General features: G+C 44.9%; 1 protein-coding gene across 1 annotated transcript in view; it reads left to right on the top strand.

Moving 5' to 3' along the window:
- Window positions 1-19,029, top strand: part of CFAP44 (cilia and flagella associated protein 44) — a 79,895-nt gene that overhangs the window by 31,971 nt on the left and 28,895 nt on the right. Inside the window, exons 14-21 of the mRNA XM_066621260.1 lie at window positions 1,008-1,217; window positions 2,091-2,201; window positions 3,997-4,149; window positions 4,706-4,933; window positions 6,472-6,617; window positions 8,550-8,820; window positions 9,123-9,178; window positions 11,472-11,634. Of these exons, the coding sequence (XP_066477357.1) occupies window positions 1,008-1,217; window positions 2,091-2,201; window positions 3,997-4,149; window positions 4,706-4,933; window positions 6,472-6,617; window positions 8,550-8,820; window positions 9,123-9,178; window positions 11,472-11,634 (1,338 nt within the window). The remainder of the gene's footprint in view (window positions 1-1,007; window positions 1,218-2,090; window positions 2,202-3,996; window positions 4,150-4,705; window positions 4,934-6,471; window positions 6,618-8,549; window positions 8,821-9,122; window positions 9,179-11,471; window positions 11,635-19,029) is intronic.

The following is a 19,029-nucleotide window of genomic DNA, read 5'->3' on the forward strand; positions in this document are numbered from 1 at the left end:
CATATAAAAATATATCCTTAAATTACAGCAATAGTGCAGTTACAAATTCTAATTACTTATATTTCATTTGGTGTAATCCTAACTTGCACTGGAACAGGCAGGCCAGTGGGCCTGCACTGTATCCAGCATAAGCTTGGGGCTGACTGTGGCTCAGCCAGGGGCAAGAGGAAACATCTCCCCTTACCCCTGGGAGAGTTGTAGCAGCCCCAATGGGTCTACTTGGATCTGCGCCACCTACGAAGTGTCGCAGACCAGAGCAGACAGGAGCTGCTCCGTGCTGCATGGGAACAGGGGCTAGGATCTGGCACATTTACTGGGTCCTGGCCCGGCATCCCACTCCCTGCCCATCCACCCACAGGCCCACCCTAACCCTAACCCTTCCCCCACCCCAAAATGCCTCCTTCCCACCCTCTGCCCCCCCCGACTCCTACACTGGCTGAACTCACCTGTCATGTACCTACCATCACTTGCTGCTACGGAGGCTGGATTTGGCCTCCACGGGCCAGCACACCTCTGTGCAATGGCATGGCTTACTTCCATGGAGGCCCAAATGTGCTTTATGGCACATTTGGGACCCTGCCAGGCAGGCGCAAGGGACTTGCGCCAACCCAGGGAGCAGTTAGGATTGGGCCCTCATCCATATTTCCAATTATTCTCTGACAGCCACTCTTATGGCCACTATTATCTTCCTCATCTGTCTATATTAAAACTATATAAAATATCCCTATCCCTTACCTTATGTTTTCTGAATGTTATTGTATCCTGTCCTGAGACTTCTGCTTCAGTGGTATAAAAATCAAAATAATATCATATTTCAGTACTGACATTTGAGATAAATCTGTCAACCATATCACTATCTGTATGTGAATTCTAATTAATTAACTCTTTCTGTATCTCTCTCTTTATGCAGGCAATATGGGCTTTGCATAGAGTCATGACATTTGACATAACTACGTATTCTCTAAATCACTGTGTTAAGTTGATGGAAATTGTTCTGTTTGTCAAAGGTGAATCCCAAAGGAGGTATAATTGCTGTAGGTTTTCAAGATGGCGTTGTTCGCATAATTGAACTTTATAATCCGAAGGGACTTCCTGTTGTTGCTGGACGGGACAATACAGGGGAAGCAGCTATGCGTCTGAAGCAGGCTTTCAAGCCTCATACTACCAGAGTTACAGCTTTGGGCTATGAGCGTAATGGAGAATTGTTTGCCACAGGGGTATGTTTTAGCTTTTTAAAATGCTAATGTTCTCCATGTGTTTTTTAGAATGAAATATTCATTCATTGCATGAAGGTAGCTGTAAGGTGCTATGTATGTGCATGGGAACTAGGGCTCCCTGCATTCGGGCTCTGCCATCTTATCTTCTTCACCACCAGTGCTTTGTTCCAACTGCAAGCCTGGTAGACTTCAAGGGTGGCATCTAAGCTGAACATTGTCAGCTGACTTCAGTGGCCAGTCCCAGCGCATCAGTTCCAATCAACATGAGCCCTCAGAGTTTGCTCCTCTGTCTAAGCAGCCTTTTGCTAGAATGAGGACTTCTGCTTCTTTTTCCCGGTTGTTACCTCAGATAGGTGACTCCTGCCTAACTTTGAATTGTGTTTGCATCTGCCTTCTCTGTCCTCCTATTGCTGTTTTGAATCTTGATGTTCTGCCTGGATCTGACTTGCCTCTGACTATTCTCTGGATCCAGACCTTGGTTGTTCTCAGCTGTATCCGTGTACCCAGGCTCTGGACTGCAGCTTTCCTGGATACCAGAATCTGGGAGTCTGGGGCTGACACCTGCTGATTGACGCCTGGTAGCAGCAGTGGATACCAAGTATAGTATGCTGATGACATCATTGCCTCACACTAGACTTTGGAGATTTGTGGGTAGCACCAATGCTACCCTGGCTCCCATTCAAAGACAGTTAAAATTTAGCCTGAAATTAATCTCTGGGAGGCAAACTGGCAAAAACTAGGTAATCTGGGGACTGCTATCAACAAGTAGGCTGTGAAGATTCTGTCTAAATTGGTTTTGCCTGTAATAGACTAGCAAGGCTACTCCTGGGGAATACATGCCTTTGGTAATTTTGCTGTCTTTTTCTTTTTCAGAGCAGAGACAAAACTGTTTTCTTCTTTACTGTTGAAGATAATTATGAGCCAGTTGGGTTCATAACTGTTCCAGGACCTGTGCAGGCATTGCAGTGGTCTCCTCATAGTCATGTGAGTAGCTAGTATATAGTTTTTTCTATTCATATGATTTTGCCTTTTGCGATATACTGTGATATAGCTTTGTATGCTAATGGATGATGATGTGTTAATTAAATAAAAATGCATTTAAAATAAAACACGTTATCAATCTAATATATATTGAAGATGATTTTAGAAATGGGCTATGTCAGAATGCCATACGAGGGAGGTCACCAGGATGCAGGTCTCTTGTTATCTGGTGTGCTCCCTGGGGCATTTGATGGGCCGCTGTGAGATACAGGAAGCTGGACTAGATGGGCGTATGGCCTGATCCAGTGGGGCTGTTCTTATGTTCTTATGAGCCAGTAAGTGTTTTAATTATCATAGGAAGTAATACTAGTAGTAGATAATTATTTTGTCCAATGTACATAACTTTAGACTGCATCTCATCAGTCTTCCTTTTGCCCATTCACATCCTTTGGAGAGACCAAACTGTTTCAGATGTCAGCATTTTGACTAATTGTGCTCAGTCATAAACTTGTTTCCCTGTTGATATGAGCAAGTTTCATATTTATTGACTGGGACTCCCTGATAATTTATGAGCACGTTTGTACTGGCTTCAATAGACACTTGAAGGATTTGACTTGCTTGTTTCCATTGTAAAAATTATTTATTTCTAACCTCTGCTTGACCCTTGTGCACTTTGTTTTTATTTCCTAAATAGCAGCAGTGAGAGTGCCTATTCTGGTTTCAGACAGTGATATGGGATTAAAGAGGATCTAATCCTTTGCCCATACCAAAATCTATGTATGGATTGGGTCCCTCCAGCTGCTGTTTGCCCTGGGAGAGAAGCTGCCATTTGAGCTAATGGCAAGTAACCATGGGGGATTCAGTGGGGACAAAGAGTTAAATTCTTTATTTTCCCAAGTTGAAGACCCAGTCCTGATTGCCCCCCCCAGCTGCTATTCAGGAAACAAAAACCAACAATGTCTTTAACATAATATGTAGTTTGTCACCCTTTCCAGTGAAATGTAACTATAGGTCCAGCCTATTTATACACGGATTTTTTTATACGCGGATTTGACTCAACATGAATGGCCCCTGCAAATGAGAAGGAATGTGCTGATCCCTGGAGAAGGGGAAAAATGCATCACTTTAAAATCAGTTTGAAAAACTGAACAGTCCTTTGACATGAGAGAGAGAGAGAGGGCAGCTGGCTGACAATCCATCAACTCTCTCCAGGCGACCCCTCCCTTCCCCCTGAGCAGTGAAAGAAAGGTGATCACTTTGCATTGGTGAAGGGAGGGGCTGAGTGAAGCGCTTGGAGGACGACTGATTGATGGAATGTCTTCTTAATGACTCTTATCTTTGATCACAAAGGTCAGCAAGGCTGTTTTTAAATCACTGGAACAAAGAAACTTTGTTTTTTAAATTGATTTGCTATAGTGGGTTTTTTGCCATCCATGTGAGTGCTTGGAACTGAACACAGGAGAATAATAAGGCTCAACCTGTAGTCTTTTTTTACTCAGGGTAGACGCTATTGGTGATATCAAAGTTGAGATTTCAAATCTGTTCTGTTGCTTAATACTGAGTTATTCTCATGTTATGATGATGACATTTGGAGTAGGGGTGTATGACTGGAATGTCAAGGCCTATAATATATATGAAAAACCTTTCAATAAAACTGTCAATTAAAAAAAAGTGGCAATTGTTCATTAAAGGCTATGCTTTGTTATTAAAATAGTTGTGTATCTTCTGATCTGTTTTTCACTGTGACTGGCACAATCCAGTAATATATGTTCCTGATCCTTGTGTTTTTCATGTGCAGCCAGTCAGCAAGTTGCTTATTCTTTGTGAGAATGGCATTGTTGTTCAGGTTGCTGCACCAAACCCTCAGGATTACAATGCAGCAACCACTTATAAGATCAAAGATTTGCCTACAGAGTATTTTCGTTTCTGGAGCATAAAATCTCGGATTCTGGTAAAGTACTACAGTGAATAATGAAATTCATAGTCCTTAAATGTGGCTAAAATACAAAATGTTAGATATAGATAGTGATGGAGGTGTGATTCCAGCTGAGTCATTTATAAAAAGGATGGCAAAGCAAAATTTATTCACAGCTCTGCTTATATAGTTGTGGACTGAGGACCCAATCCTATCCATCTTTCCAATGCTGATACAACCCCACAGGTACTGAGGACCACCCTATAGTTCAGAGTTCTAAACATGCTACAGAAGGAATTTGCTCACATCCTGATAATGTTTTTTGTTTGTTTTTTTGTGCTGGGTTTTCTGTTGTTTTTTTCCCCAGAGTTGAGAAGGAATAGGGTAATTTCATTTTTTGTGGATAGTATGTATATAAAGCTTGAGAATTCTGGTGTGTTTTTTTTCCCTTTTCCTTAAGCTGATATGGGATAGAAAATCAATTAAAAGGCTAATTACTAAGGAAATGCAAGACTAGGGAGATTAAAAAAAGTCCTATTAGGGTTTACATGTTTGCCACTCATTAATGTGTGTTTTACTGTCTCCTGTACAGAGAGAAGAGGAAATACAACACAGAGAGAAGAAGAAAGAAGAGAAGGAGAAGGCAAAGCAGAAGTGGATAAAAGAGCAATTAGAGTTGGGAAAAGAGCTAGAAGAAATTGAATTCCCAGAGGAGCCAGAAGAAGAAGAGGAACCTTTGCCAGAAATCTTTGTCCCAGAGACTCCAAGCCCTATCTACTGTGGGTTTTACTCTGAGCCAGGGAAATTTTGGCTGTCCTTGGTAAATTATTTTTATTTCTTTTTATTACAGAGAGGGGTTGTAGCTCAGTGGTAGAGAATGTGTTTTGAATTCAGATGGTCCCATGCTCAACCCCTGCCATCACAGGTAGGTCTAGGAAAGATCCTGACTGAGACCCTGGACAGCCACTCCCAGTCAGAGTAGACTGGTATGATGCTGTGAGCACGATGGACCATGAGGATGACTCAGGCCCGATCCTATCCAAATTTCCAGCACCAGTGTGGTTGCAATACAACCCCAAGGTAAGGGAACCAATGTTCCTTTACCTTGGTTTCTGTGACTGCATCCCCACCACTGGATGCAGCGCATGCCCCATTGGCACAGCTGCGCTGGCACTGGAAAATTGGATAGGAGTGGGTCCTCAGTTGGGAGCAGCTTCATATGTTTATATTTCTATTTTAAAGGGAGGCTAGACAGGGACAGCCCATCCAAGAGGACCACTGAAGCTGTTACCTCAGAAAGCAGATTGGTGGAGGGCACCTCTCTATCCACCTACTTCCCTTTATTTTTCCTCCTCCTTCTATTCCCTGGATTGGAAAAGGAAGGACAGAGGGGAAGAGGAAGGGAGAGGAATGCTAAGCTAGAGTAGTGGAGAGTAGGAGAAGCAAATGCTGGCACATTATTGGGTAAAGGGAGAGCATCTTTTCAGTACGCCACCTCAGGCATTAGGAAGTCTTATGCTGGTTGTGAGGTTTGAGAGTACAAAAAATAAAAACTCCCATTTGTGGGCCACTTCATGAAAATCTGGATCTCTGCAATTTTGCCATGATTTTTGAGGGAGGTGTTGTCTTCAGATTAGCCCTAATTATATTTATTTAAATAATTTTTATTCCTTTCCCTCTGAATAAACAAAGTGTGAATATCTCTTGCAATGGAACCATTTTGTGAAAAAGAAGGTGGCTTACTCAGATTGTCAGCCCAATCCTATCCAGGACAGAAGTAGCAGCATTAAATGGATCCTACGCTGGATCCAAGCAGGCTGGAGGTCTCCTCAGAGTAAGGGTGCATTCATCCCCTTACCCCAAGTAAAGCCCCAGCCTGCCAAATGGGGTTTCTCACATTTGTGCCAACTGTTTCTCTGGCACAGACTCAAGAAGCCCCATGTCAGACTTTTGAGCCTGACACAGGGGATAGGATTCAGCAGACAAGGTTCCACCTTCTCCTGCTGGTCCTTCCCCCTGCTCCACCCTCCCCTGCCCTCTCCCCACCCAGAATCACTTCCCTTTGTCCTCCTGCCACCCTTCCCAGGAGCCTGTGCTGCTCTGTGCTTACCTTAGCTCTGCTATTGGCTGGGGCTCCCAATGTGGCATTGATGGGATGGCACAGGCCTCCCTGCCAGTGCTGGGGCCACAGTACTGGTGCTGAGGCAGCTTTGGATCAGACTGCCATCACTATCATTGGTTGGGATGGGTGAGGGGGGTGAAGGAACAAGAAATAAACAGTGAAAGAATTATGCTGGTATTTTCACAAAATTACTCTGCCTAACAGCTTCTTTGTGGCATGGACTGCCTTTCCTTCAGGGAGACTATGATGCTGGATTTCTATTCCACTGTGCCTTTTCTTCAGTGCAAAACCAAAAAGATCCAGAGGCTCGGCAAGATGAGCCCTTTGAATTTATTCATCTTGAAGAAGCAGATGATATTCCCATTACACAAATCAGCTTTTGGTAATTACGCTTTGTGGTATGACAGTTGATTTGATGGCTAGGTTTTCAACAAAGTATATGTGTGAAATTCTCAGTATAGACCTTGTATATTTGCAAGAATTGACCTTTTGATATTATAGTTGTTTGGATAGCATTTCCTCCCCCACTGAAAACTTGAATAGTTTTTCTGAACGTAAACCTTTGGCCTCTGCTGGAAGTAGTCAAAGGGCAACCTTTTTTTTCTGAGATCTTGCAGACTGCTTCTGGGGGAGGGGCAGATCATGCCCTACCTGATGAAATTTCAGTCTCAAAAAGCCTCCCACTTGCATGTTCTGCTCATACACTGTTTAGGTATCATCTCAGTATCTGTAGGGGATGTATTTGCCTGCCTTCCCTATAGAACATATGGGGGAAAAAGTGATCATGTAATTCCAGTTGCAGAATGTGGCTTAAAGGACTTAGGGTGCAATCCTACCCTGCGCCAAGAGGCTTGCGCTGTATCCAGCGCAGGATAGGGGCCCAAAGTGGCTCAGCCAGAAGTAAGGGGAAACTTGCCCCTTACTCCTGGGCAGGAGGTCTGGTCTAGAGGGTAGAGCCTCCGTTAGCCGGCAGATAACATCAGAAGGTCGCCAGCTTGAGGACACAGGCTGCTCCCTGAACGGCTGAGAATGGCGAGACCTTGAAGCAGCTGACAAGCCGAGCTGAATGATTCCACTTGCTCTTGGTGTGAGCAAGAAGCGTCTGGCTGCCTTCCATGTGAGAGATGGAGCTGCTTGTCAGCCTGTGTGGGAGAACTGGAGGCCAGAAGTGAGACCAAACCAGGAAGATCCATTTTGAAATGTTGGTTCTTGAAAGAGAGAACCTCTAAGTTTGTAAAAATCTCAAAAAAGGCATAGTGGAAATGGAAAAGGTGCAAAAGAGAGCGACTAAGATGATTACAGGACTGGGGCACCTTCCTTATGAGGAAAGGCTACGGCGTTTGGGCCTCTTCAGCCTAGAAAAGAGACGCCTGAGGGGGGACATGATTGAGACATACAAAATTATGCAGGGGATGGACAGAGTGGATAGGGAGATGCTCTTTACACTTTCACATAATACCAGAACCAGGGGACATCCACTAAAATTGAGTGTTGGGCAGGTTAGGACAGACAAAAGAAAATATTTCTTTACTCAGCGTGTGATTGGTCTGTGGAACTCCTTGCCACAGGATGTGGTGCTTTAAAAGGGGATTGGACAAGTTTCTGGAGGAAAACTCCATTATGGGGTACAAGCCATGATGTGTATGCGCAACCTCCTGATTTTAGAAATGGGTTATGTCAGAATGCCAGATGCAAGGGAGGGCACCAGGATGAGGTCTCTTGTTATCTGGTGTGCTCCCTAGAGCATTTGGTGGGCCACTGTGAGATACAGGAAGCTGGACTAGATGGGCCTATGGCCTGATCCAGTGGGGCTGTTCTTATGTTCTTATGTTCTTATGATTTAGAAATGCCTGCCTATGTAAACTGCCTTGAATAAAGTCAGAGGAGTAATCCGATGACCAGAAAGGCGGTATATAAATACCTAGTTGTTATTATTATTATTATTATTATTATTATTATTACCCTTACCTCCGCTTACCTCTGAGTAACAATCGCTGGCCCCTATGGGTCTCCTTGGACTTGCGCCACCTCCTGAGGTGGCACATGTCCGAGGGGTGTGAAGTGGCTTGAAGCCACTCTGAGCTCCCCGGGAATGAGGGTTGGGATCCAGCATAAGTTCTGGATCCCAGCCCCGCCTCCTACTCCCTGCCCGCTCAAACATTTCTAGAATGTTCCATGCCTTGTATGGAACTGGTCTTTAGCTCTGTCCCTAACATAAGCAGATTTAGAAGTCAATTTAATAGGCTATAGTGGAGAAAATAATCACCAGCTGCTGTTTTGGACTGTGTCTGTGTGTTTTTTTTAACATCTACAGCTCCTCTGGTTTACTTATGTTATGTGGGATGAAGGATGGAGCAGTTCGAATTTACCCTCTTTATCACAAAAACCTGTCAGTGGACAATATAGCTGGATATTGGACCTTCAGCATGCATGATAATGACTATGGACACATTCGAGGAATTTACCCCAGTTTTGATGATCGGTTTCTGATAACCTGTGGAGCAGATGGCAATATTTTTACTTATAACATCCTTTCTGCTGAGGAGGTTAAAAAAGTACTGAGGATTAAGGTGCCATCTCCAAGGGTAAGTAGAAGAGCATTATTCTGTAGGTCTTTGTCTTTTAGGTGCACACTGGAAGACTTTCAGCTATTTCCCCTTGATAACTCCATGTGTATGAATTTTCAGTTAATGCTGCTAGCCCCCTTTTGCAGGTGGAGTGTGGCTATTTGTTAGCAAGTAAAAAGTTTGCTACTTGTTTTATTCTATATACAGTAAAATATAGTATTATGCTTATGAGGAGTTGCATAAAGTCCTGCCTTAAACCTTTAAGTCAACCATGTCAGCTCTTGACAATATTGTTGATTGCTTGATTTGTTCTTCCGCAGAGAGGCCTTGATAAAGAGAAAGCAGCAAAAGATATTGAGGATCCTACCGCCTATAGGTAAGATTCCTGAATGTGAGGCTGAACATTTTGCTTCTGGATCCCTGGGTCAGCAACTATTTCTGCTAGATGGCTTCTTTTTCATATGGTGTCCCTATCTCCCACCTAATGTGAACCACTGCCACATTCTGTAGCTATGCTTGTCGTTTCCTTATGTCTTCTGGGCTGACAGCTGGGATGCCAGATAGCACACCTTAAAAGGGTCAGGCTTGGCCAAAAGTCTTCTAGCTGTTGACTTCTACCTCCCTCTCTAACCACCTGTTTGTGGGTAAGGTGCTGAAATGTAGTGGCAACTCTGTTTAAGGAATTCCTAGATAAAATCAGTAATCTGGACCATTTCACTCGATCTTCTAGCCATTATTTGGAAGTTGTCCTAGCTGATAATCTATGCAGGAATTAGACAGGGGGAGGGCATCTGTCAGGGAAGGTAGCTATAGAAGGCAGTCTGACTGGGGAGAGCCTTCACACACCCTTGCCCATCCTTTACCTCCCCTTTTACTTGGTCAGCAGCTGGATGGGGGAAATTGGCAGTTCTATCTGTTGTCACCATCCTAGGCTAAAGAGATCAGATGGGGGTGTATTGGGTTGGAAAAAACTCTCCCAATGACAGCATAAAACCCAAGAGGTTATTTTTAAAAATCAAATTGCAGAACCGCTGGCAAGTGTTCAGATCCATTATCTTTGAATGTGTACTAGGCAGCCAGGAGTCTGCCTGCTGGTATAATATACCTAGTATATTTAAAAAAGGAAAAGGAATTAAAAATGGAAAAGGGGTTAGAAAAATTATAATGGCTGCTAGAAAATGCCAGAAATTGGCTGGATAGGCATAAAGAGTTTGACCAAATTGGATGCAGAAACTATAATACCCAGCAGAGTGAGCTGGGTAGCTGTTCAAGAATGAAGCACACAAACCTCCAACATGGTGACATTTTCAAACTGGCCTGGAGTGAATAAGGGGGGGAAATAAATTCCCTTTATGTGTCTAGTTAGAAATATAATCCTTATTGCTACTTACATTGTCCCAGGATTTCTGGTCCCTGCACTTACTAGAGAGTATGTGGGCATGCTTTCTGCAAACTTGCATTAGATTTCACAACAGACATGGCAGAAAAACACACGAGTGTCCTGTTCTTAAACTTAAGTAACCTAGGTTTGATGTCATATTGGAGGAGGATGTCATATTATCAGATTGGAGGAGTTGAACTCCTCTGGCCTGTCCATTTCACCCCTTTATCTAGGAAGACAGGTTGTCTGCCTAATTGGTAGGCGCATACCAATCTCAGTAGGAGGCTTGTCTACTCCAAGGCCATGAAGAAGGACCAAATCCACATCCAGCACATGGCTACCTGGGAATAGTGTTTTTAAACAAAGGACAAATTCTACTGCAGGAGGATGTCCCAGCAGCTTTTGAGCATCTGAACACAGAAGCTTCTGGGGGATTAGAAGTAACCAGAAAATTAAAACCAGAAAACCAGGAAAAGAGGGGAAAAAAATCAGGGCATTCATCACAGACTCTGTTGGTTCTGCTTGAACTCTCAGCAGCTTTCAAATATTATTGACTTTGGAATCCTTCTGTCAAGAACAAAAAAGTAGATCTGGACCAACATGGCCTACCTTACACGGACTTTTGCAATGGCTTCACTCCTTCCTGGAGGGCAAATTCTAGAAGGTTGGGACTCCTGCTTTTTAAATGCCTTTGGCTTGGTTTGCTGTAGAGTCCATTGTTGTCTTCCATTTTATTAAATACCTTTGTGAAACTGCTGGAGGAGATGATCAGGAGGTTGGGCACAACACGAATGGAGGTGGCTCTTCAACTCTATGTCATTAGAGAGACTGGGGAAGCTTAGAAGTCCTGAACTGTTCTCTTGAGTTAGTAATGGGCCTGATGAGGGCAAAAATGTAGTTCAGAGGTGCTGTTTATCAGAGGATCTGCAACCCAGGTAATGGCTTGTCAACCTAGTTCAATCATTATCATAATTTATGTGATACAGGATAATTGTCTATTACTGTGTGTAAAACAGCTTACTTGTTTGTTCTTATAGCATCATCAGTATATATGGTATTTTATAGAACAAATATAGATAGAAGTTGGACCTCTTCCAAAATGCTTACAATTTATTAGTTAAGACTGTAAACTGGGTACTATACATCCATTGTCTTTGTGCTCAAATCCCTATTACATAGTGAAATGTTAAGCTTTTCTTTAGGTCCCATTTCAGAATTGATCCTGCGTTTGCTTCTAGATCAACTTAGACCATTACACTTTCTTCCTTTTCCTTTCTCATATGTTTAGTATTGAACTTGCCAAGCAAAAAAAGGAATATGACCTGATAATGAAGGCAGCAGAACATCAGAAATACTTGAAGAGGCAAGAACTGATCACTTTAAGGCATGAATTTCAGGAACTGCTTCAGATGAATGCGGAACTGCCAAAGCACATGCGACTTCACCGAGCAGTATGTATGGCTGTGGTTCCCAAATGTTTTAGCACTGGAACCCACTTTTCAAAATGACTATCAGGACCCACCTAGCTTTATGAGACTAAAAAAAATCAGTTTCAGCTTACCAGCTGCTCAAGCTCTGTTTTTATCCTTGTTATCATGATGGGGGGCCACCTTCTGGAGTGTTTGTTGTGCTCTACATTCATCTGATCAGGAACATTCTAGTGCAGTGATGGCAAACCTTTTAGAGACTGAGTGCCCAAACTGCAACCCAGAACCCATCGCAAAGTGCCAACACAACAATTTAACCTGAATACTGAGGTTTTAGTTTAGAAAAAACAGCTCATACATTAACATCTTTACCTACTATTACTTGTAACCCGTAATGAACTTTTCTTCTAGAAATTTGTCCAATCCCTTCTTAAAGGCATCTAGGCAAGTTGTCATCACTGCTTCCTGTGGCAAAGATTTCCACAGACTAATTACATGCTGGGTAAAGAAATATTGGCAGGGAGGGGGTGGCTGCAAGACCTTGCCACTGCTCATTTTCTCAAACAAGAAAATTTTTTTTAAAAAGCCCCACCCACAGAAGTGGGCTCTAAGGCTGCAAGCCCAGCCACTCTTTCCTAGAAGTAAGCCTCATTGACTCTAATGGGGCTTACTTCTGAGTAGACATGCATAGAATTGGGCTCTCAGGCTGCAGTCCTAGCCACGCTTTCCTAGGAGCAAGCCCCATTGACTATAATGAGACTTACTTCTTAGTAAGTCAGGAACTGTGCCCGCCCGAGGCATCGCACCCTCGCACCGCATGTGAGCTGCCCACCTTACCCCAGACAGGGGAGGGAGGAATCGCTCCCATTGGGCTGCTGGGCAGAGGGGTGGGTGATGTGAGAAACGTCCCCTGACAGAGCCTCTCAGCCTTCCTCCTCCCCTTGTGGCCTGGCTAGATGGGGTGCCTTGGGAGCTCACCTGGGTCTTCGGTGACAGCCCCCCCGCCTGATCTCCCTCTTCCTCCTGCTGTCCATTCCTCTCCCCTCCTTGGCCTCGCCCCTCCCTCCTTTGCCCCGGCTGCTGCCGAGCAGGAGGAGGCTGGCCTTGTGGCTGCGCAGGCTCCTCAGCCTTCCACGGCAGAAGCGCCGCAGCTGCTGGCACCTGCTGGGGTGGCGATCCTAGAGGCTCGCGCCTGGCAGCTGGGGCAATGGCACGCGTGCCCACGGAGAGGGTTCTTTGTGCCCTCTCTGGCACGCGTGCCATAGGTTAGCCACCACTGTTCTAGTGGCTTTGCATTCCCCTTGGTCTGGCCTTTGATAGTAGCTGAGGTATGTTTGCCTACTCAGTTTTGCTTTCCATGGGGATCAACACATTTTCCTTGTCAGTTTGAAGGGGGAGGGGGAGCTTCTTTCTTGAATATTTTTTGGGGCCTGTGTTGATTGGATCAGGACCATTCTGGTGGCGTAACGTTCCTCTTGGCCTCTTTGTCTTCTAACCTTAAATCAACCTTAGATCAACATTGAAATTTAGTGTTACCTTTAGCTTAGCTTTACCTAAGCTTTGCCTAAGTTAGCACCTAATCTAACCTGAGGGAGGGATTCTAAGGTCCAGCAAGTTGGGGCACAGGAGCTAGGTGAGGGCAATAAAAATAAATACGTAAGTGCATACAGAGGTCTACTCTGAGCAGAAGCAGAGTCCTACTTGTGAGTAAGAGTCCAAGGTACAGGCACTTGGAAAAATAAATAAAACAGAGGAGGATAAAGTGGAAAGCAAGTTTTTCTACTTGGTTTAAATTAACCCTATGCTTAACCCAAGTTAAACTTAATCTAAGTTAGAACATAACCTAAAGGTTCAGTAAATTAGGACACAGGATCTAGGTGAGAGCAATAAATAAATAAATAAAATAAAGGTGCACACTTAATAAAAGCAGGATTTTAGCAGGGCTAAACAGGATTTAAACCTTAGTGTGTAAGTTCTGCCAAGCCAAAAAACTCTTAAACCAGTGCAGTTTAAACTCAAATAAAAAACCAGCTTGAGGTTAAAAAACAGTCCAGCCTCAGAGAACTGAAGTAGGAGGGTAAGAACCTAGGAAGGGCCAGTTCCCACCCAGCCAGGGCAATTTAGCATAGTCATTGTCCTTTAGGTCATAGCAATTGACCTTTAGGAGTTGATAAGAGCCCCATTAGGCAAATCCAAGCACCCCATTCAGGGAAATTTCACCTGGGAAGACTAGCCCCTTTTCAGTCAGCAAGGAGGGAGGGAGGAGGAGCTAGCTAGGAGTATAAAGCCTGTGCCTGCCACCGTGTGAGCCTCTCTGCAGAAGCGCGTGTGGCCTCTGGGACACCAAGTGCCTTGAGAACAAAGTGCCAGGTAAGGCACCACGAGTTTAGCATCTGTGCAAGTTCAGCAGCAGGGCCAGGAAGCCAGGGCCCCAGATACCGCCCTTTCTCTTCCCTTGAGAAGAGGGCTGCTAACCAGGGTAGAGTTTTTAAGTACCCATAAACAAAAACAAACAAAATAAAAAAAAGCTCTGCAGTCAGACAGCCAGCAGCAGGGTGGGGGCTATCCAGTGTTTTGCATCAAGTGCCACATGTATGACTATATGCCTCTGAGGCACAAGTCATGGGTGTGTCCTCCGTGCAAGGAGCTCCAGGGACTCAGGGAACGCGTCCGCTCCCTTGAAGCCTTGGTGGCCAACCTGGAGAAGCAGAGGCAGGCAGAGAAGGACTGTGGGGAGACTTTCAGGGATCATCAGGCTTCGTCCCAACCTCAGGCGTGCAGCTCCTCAGCTGCCCGGGTGGGATGTCTCGGGGCTGGAGGACGTCATCTCAGGATACTCCTCAGTGGGAGGGGGGTTGGGGGCTTCTTGTAGTGGGGGATTCGATTATTAGAAACAGAGTGGGGGGTTTGCGCCGGATGTGAGGACCGCATGGCGACTTGCCTGCCTGGTGTGAAGGTCGCGGACATCACTTCTCGTCTAGACAGACTGGTAGATAGTGCTCGGGAGGAGGTAGCGGTTGTGGTGCATGTCGGCACCAATGACATGGGCAAGTGTAGCCGGGAGGTCCTGGAGACCAAATTTAGGCTATTAGGTAGGAAGCTGAAAGCCAGGACCTCAAAGGTAGCATTCTCTGAAGTGCTACCTGTTCCATGCACAGGGCCAGCTAGGCAGGCGGAGATCAGGGGTCTCAATGCGTGGATGAGACGGTGGTGTAGGGAGGAGGGGTTTAGATTCGTTGGGCACTGGGGAACATTTTGGGAGAAGCGGGGCCTGTACAAGAGGGGCGGGCTTCACTTGAACCAGAATGGAACCAGACTGCTGGTGAATAACATTAAAAAGGTGGCAGAGCAGCTTTTAAACTGATCCCTGGGGGAAGGCCAACAGGAGCTGAGGGGCATCTGGTTCGGAACTCCTCATCCCTATGGGACGAGGATGGGGAGGTTAGAGAACAACAAGGTAAAGGCAGAGTAGGAGAAGAAATCGGGAATGGTAGCGTGATGGGATGTGATAGATGGTTTGGCACAATGAGAGGATTCAGGGATAAAGGAGCTAATAAGCAGCCTATCCTGGGGCATTCCATGTACAAATGCTTTTATGCAAATGCCCGAAGCAAAGATGGGAGAACTGGAATGTCTGGTGACAAGGGAAAACATTGACATAGTGGGCATAACGGAAACCTGGTGGAATGCGGAGAATCAGTGGGATACCGCAATCCTGGGCTATAAACTCTACAGGAGGGACAGGGCGGGGCATGTTGGAGGTGGGGTGGCCATTTATGTTAAGGAAGGGATAGAATCCAGCAAAGGAGAGATTGAAGGTGGGTCCGACTCCATAGTATCTCTATGAGTTAAATTACCAGGCCTGAGGAGTGATGTAATACTGGGGGCATACTATTGTCCTCCAGACTAGAAACCGGAAGGGGACCTTGAAATGAAGAAACAGATCAGGGAGGTGACAAGGAGGGACAGGGTTGTAATCATGGGGGACTTCAATTATCCTCATATTGACTGGGTCAATTTGTGTTCTGGTCACAAAAAGGAGACTGGATTCCTTGACATGCTAAATGACTGTACCTTAGAGCAGCTAGTCATGGAGCCCACAAGGGGACAGGTGACTCTGGATTTAATATTGTGTGGTACTCAGGACCTGGTTAGAGATGTTAATGTTACGGAGCCATTGGGGAACAGTGATCATGCTGCGATCCATTTTGACAGGCACGTCAGGGGAAGAATACTGGGCAAATCTCTTACAAAAACGTTTGACTTCCGACAAGCGGACTTCCCTCAAATGAGGAGGCTGGTTAGAAGGAGGTTGAAAGGGAAGGTAAAAAGAGTCCAGTCTCTACAGAGAGCATGGAGGTTGCTCAAATCAACAGTAATAGAGGCCCAACGGAAGTGTATACTGCAAAGGAAGAACGGCTTGACTAAGTCTAGGAGGGTGCCTGCATGGCTAACCAACCAAGTTAGAGATGCCGTAAAGGGCAAGGAAGCTTCCTTCCATAAATGGAAGTCTTTCCCTAATGAGGAGAATAAAAAGGAGCATAAACTGTGGCAAAAGAAATGTAAGAAGGAGATACGGGAGGCCAAGAGAGACTATGAGGATTAAGGGGAATAATAAAAGCTTCTTCAAATATGTTAGAAGCAGGAAACCCGCCAGAGAAGCGGTTGGCCCTCTGGATGGTGAGGGAGGGAAAGGGGAAATAAAAGGAGACTTAGAGATGGCAGAGAAATTGAATGAGTTCTTTGCATCTGTCTTCACAGCAGAAGACCTTGGGCAGATACCACTGCCCGAATGGCCCCTCCTGACCGAGGAATTAAGTCAGATAGAGGTTAAAAGAGAAGATGTTTCAGACCTCATTGATAAATTAAAGATCAATAAGTCACCGGGCCCTGATAGCATCCACCCTAGAGTTATGAAGGAATTGAAGAATGAAGTTCCTGATCTCTTGACTAAAATATGCAACTTGTCCCTCAAAACGGCCACAGTGCCAGAGGATTGGAGGATAGCAAATGTCATGCCGATCTTTAAAAAGGGAAAGAGGGGGGACCCAGGAAACTATAGGCCAGTCAGCCTAACATCTATACCGGGTAAGATGGTGGAATGCCTAATCAAATATAGAATCTTAAAACACATAGACGAACAGGCCTTGCTGAGGGAGAATCAGCATGGCTTTTGTAAGGGTAAGTCTTGCGTCACAAACCTTTTAGAATTCTTTGAAAAGGTCAACAGGCATGTGGATGCGGGAGAACCCGTGCACATTATATATCTGGACTTTCAGAAGGCGTTCGACATGGTCCCTCACCAAAGGCTACTGAACAAACTCCGCAGTCAGGGAATTAGAGGGCAAGTCCTCTCCTGGACTGAGACCTGGTTGAAAACCAGGAAACAGTGAGTGGGTGTCAATGGGCAATTTTCACAATGGAGAGAGGTGAAAACCGCTGTGCCCCAACGATCTGTCCTGGGACCGGTGCTCTTCAACCTCTTCATAAATGACCTGGAGACAGGGTTGAGCAGTGAGGTGGCAAAGTTTGCAGACAACACCAAACTTTTCAGAGTGGTGAAGACCAGAAGTGGTTGTGAGGAGCTCCAGAAGGATCTCTCCAAACTGGCAGAATGGGCAGCAAAATGGCAGATGCGTTTCAATGTAAGTAAGTGTAAAGTCATGCACGTTGGGGCAAAAAATCAAAACTTCACATATAGGCTAATGGGTTCTGAGCTGTCTGTGACAGATCAGGAGAGAGATCTTGGGGTGGTGGTGGACAGGTTGATGAAAGTGTCGACCCAATGTGCGGCGGCAGTGAAGAAGGCCAATGCTACGCTTGGGATCATTAGGAAGGGTATTGAGAACAAAACGGCTAATATTATAATGCCGTTCTATAAATCGATGGTAAGGCCACACCTGGAGTATTGTGTCCAGTTCTGGTCGCCGCATCTCAAAAAAGACATAGTGGAAATGGAAAAGGTGCAAAAGAGAGCGACTGATTACGGGGCTGGGGAACCTTCCTTATGAGGAAAGGTTACGGCGTTTGGGCCTCTTCAGACTAGAAAAGAGACGCCTGAGGGGGGACATGATTGAGACATACAAAATTATGCAGGGGATGGACAGAGTGGATAGGGAGATGCTCTTTACACTTTCACATAATACCAGAACCAGGGGACATCCACTAAAATTGAGTGTTGGGCGGGTTAGGACAGACAAAAGAAAATATTTCTTTACTCAGCGTGTGATCGGTCTGTGGAACTCCTTGCCACAGGATGTGGTGCTGGCGTCTAGCCTAGACACCTTTAAAAGGGGATTGGACAAGTTTCTGGAGGAAAAATCCATTATGGGGTACAAGCCATGATGTGTATGCGCAACCTCCTGATTTTAGAAATGTGTTATGTCAGAATGCCAGATGCAAGGGAGGGCACCAGGATGAGGTCTCTTGTTATCTGGTGTGCTCCCTGGGGCATTTGGTGGGGCTGCTGTGAGATACAGGAAGCTGGACTAAATGGGCCTATGGCCTGATCCAGTGGGGCTGTTCTTATGTTCTTATGTTATGTTAGGAATAGTGGTTTTCATGTGCCCTGAATTTTTACAGTGGGCTCCTAATGTTTTGTTTTATTTGGATTTCTGTCCTAAACAAGATGGCTCTTAACATATATAAAAAAACCTGAAATAGGTTCTAAGAGTAGAAATACCAAACTTTAGTTAAAATCTCAGAATCCAAGATTGAATTTATTCTTTCTCCTATCACCATGCTCACCTTGACCACTAGAAGTGAATCCACTAATTCCACTCATGAGTGCTCCCTCATAGTTGCAAGATGAAGTGTGATGTTTTTATAGGATGCTGATTGATGTTTCATTGGTGGGATGAGATGGTCTCTAATACAAATCACTCTCAAGTGTTTGATGAGGTAACTGTTAGGTCTTGGACAGCTTTCCAGCTCTGGGGAGGAGGCAGAGAGATGGTGGGGCTATACAGATTGCTGTTTGACTGCTTGCTATAAGATTGCCTGCTTTTTTACGCTGGTTATGTAATAATATACAAATCAAATTTAATGTTGACAGTCTCCAGTGTTTTCCCATCCAAAGTAAACTAGAACCCTGAAGTGCCACCCCTAGAGCATTTGTTTTCAGGGAAGTGGGGAGCATGAAACAATATCTACATAAACCACCTTGTTTCATACTCTAATTCAGGGGTGTCAAACTCATTTCATACAGTGGGCCGAATAGCATTCATGGCACTTGCTGAAGGCCGGAAGTGACATCATTAAGCAGGTGACGATCAGAAATAAGCACTTTTTTCTTGGGTACTCATTGTCTGCAAATGACAGAAGAGAAGATATGTGAATCTTGGTCATATTTTCAAGATACAGGAGAGCCCAATTATCACACAGGCTACTCTTTCAGCAGTGCTGCTTCTACTGAGGCAT

The sequence above is a fragment of the Tiliqua scincoides genome, chromosome 3, assembly GCF_035046505.1.
Source record: "Tiliqua scincoides isolate rTilSci1 chromosome 3, rTilSci1.hap2, whole genome shotgun sequence".
Taxonomy (NCBI): Eukaryota; Metazoa; Chordata; class Lepidosauria; order Squamata; family Scincidae; genus Tiliqua; species Tiliqua scincoides.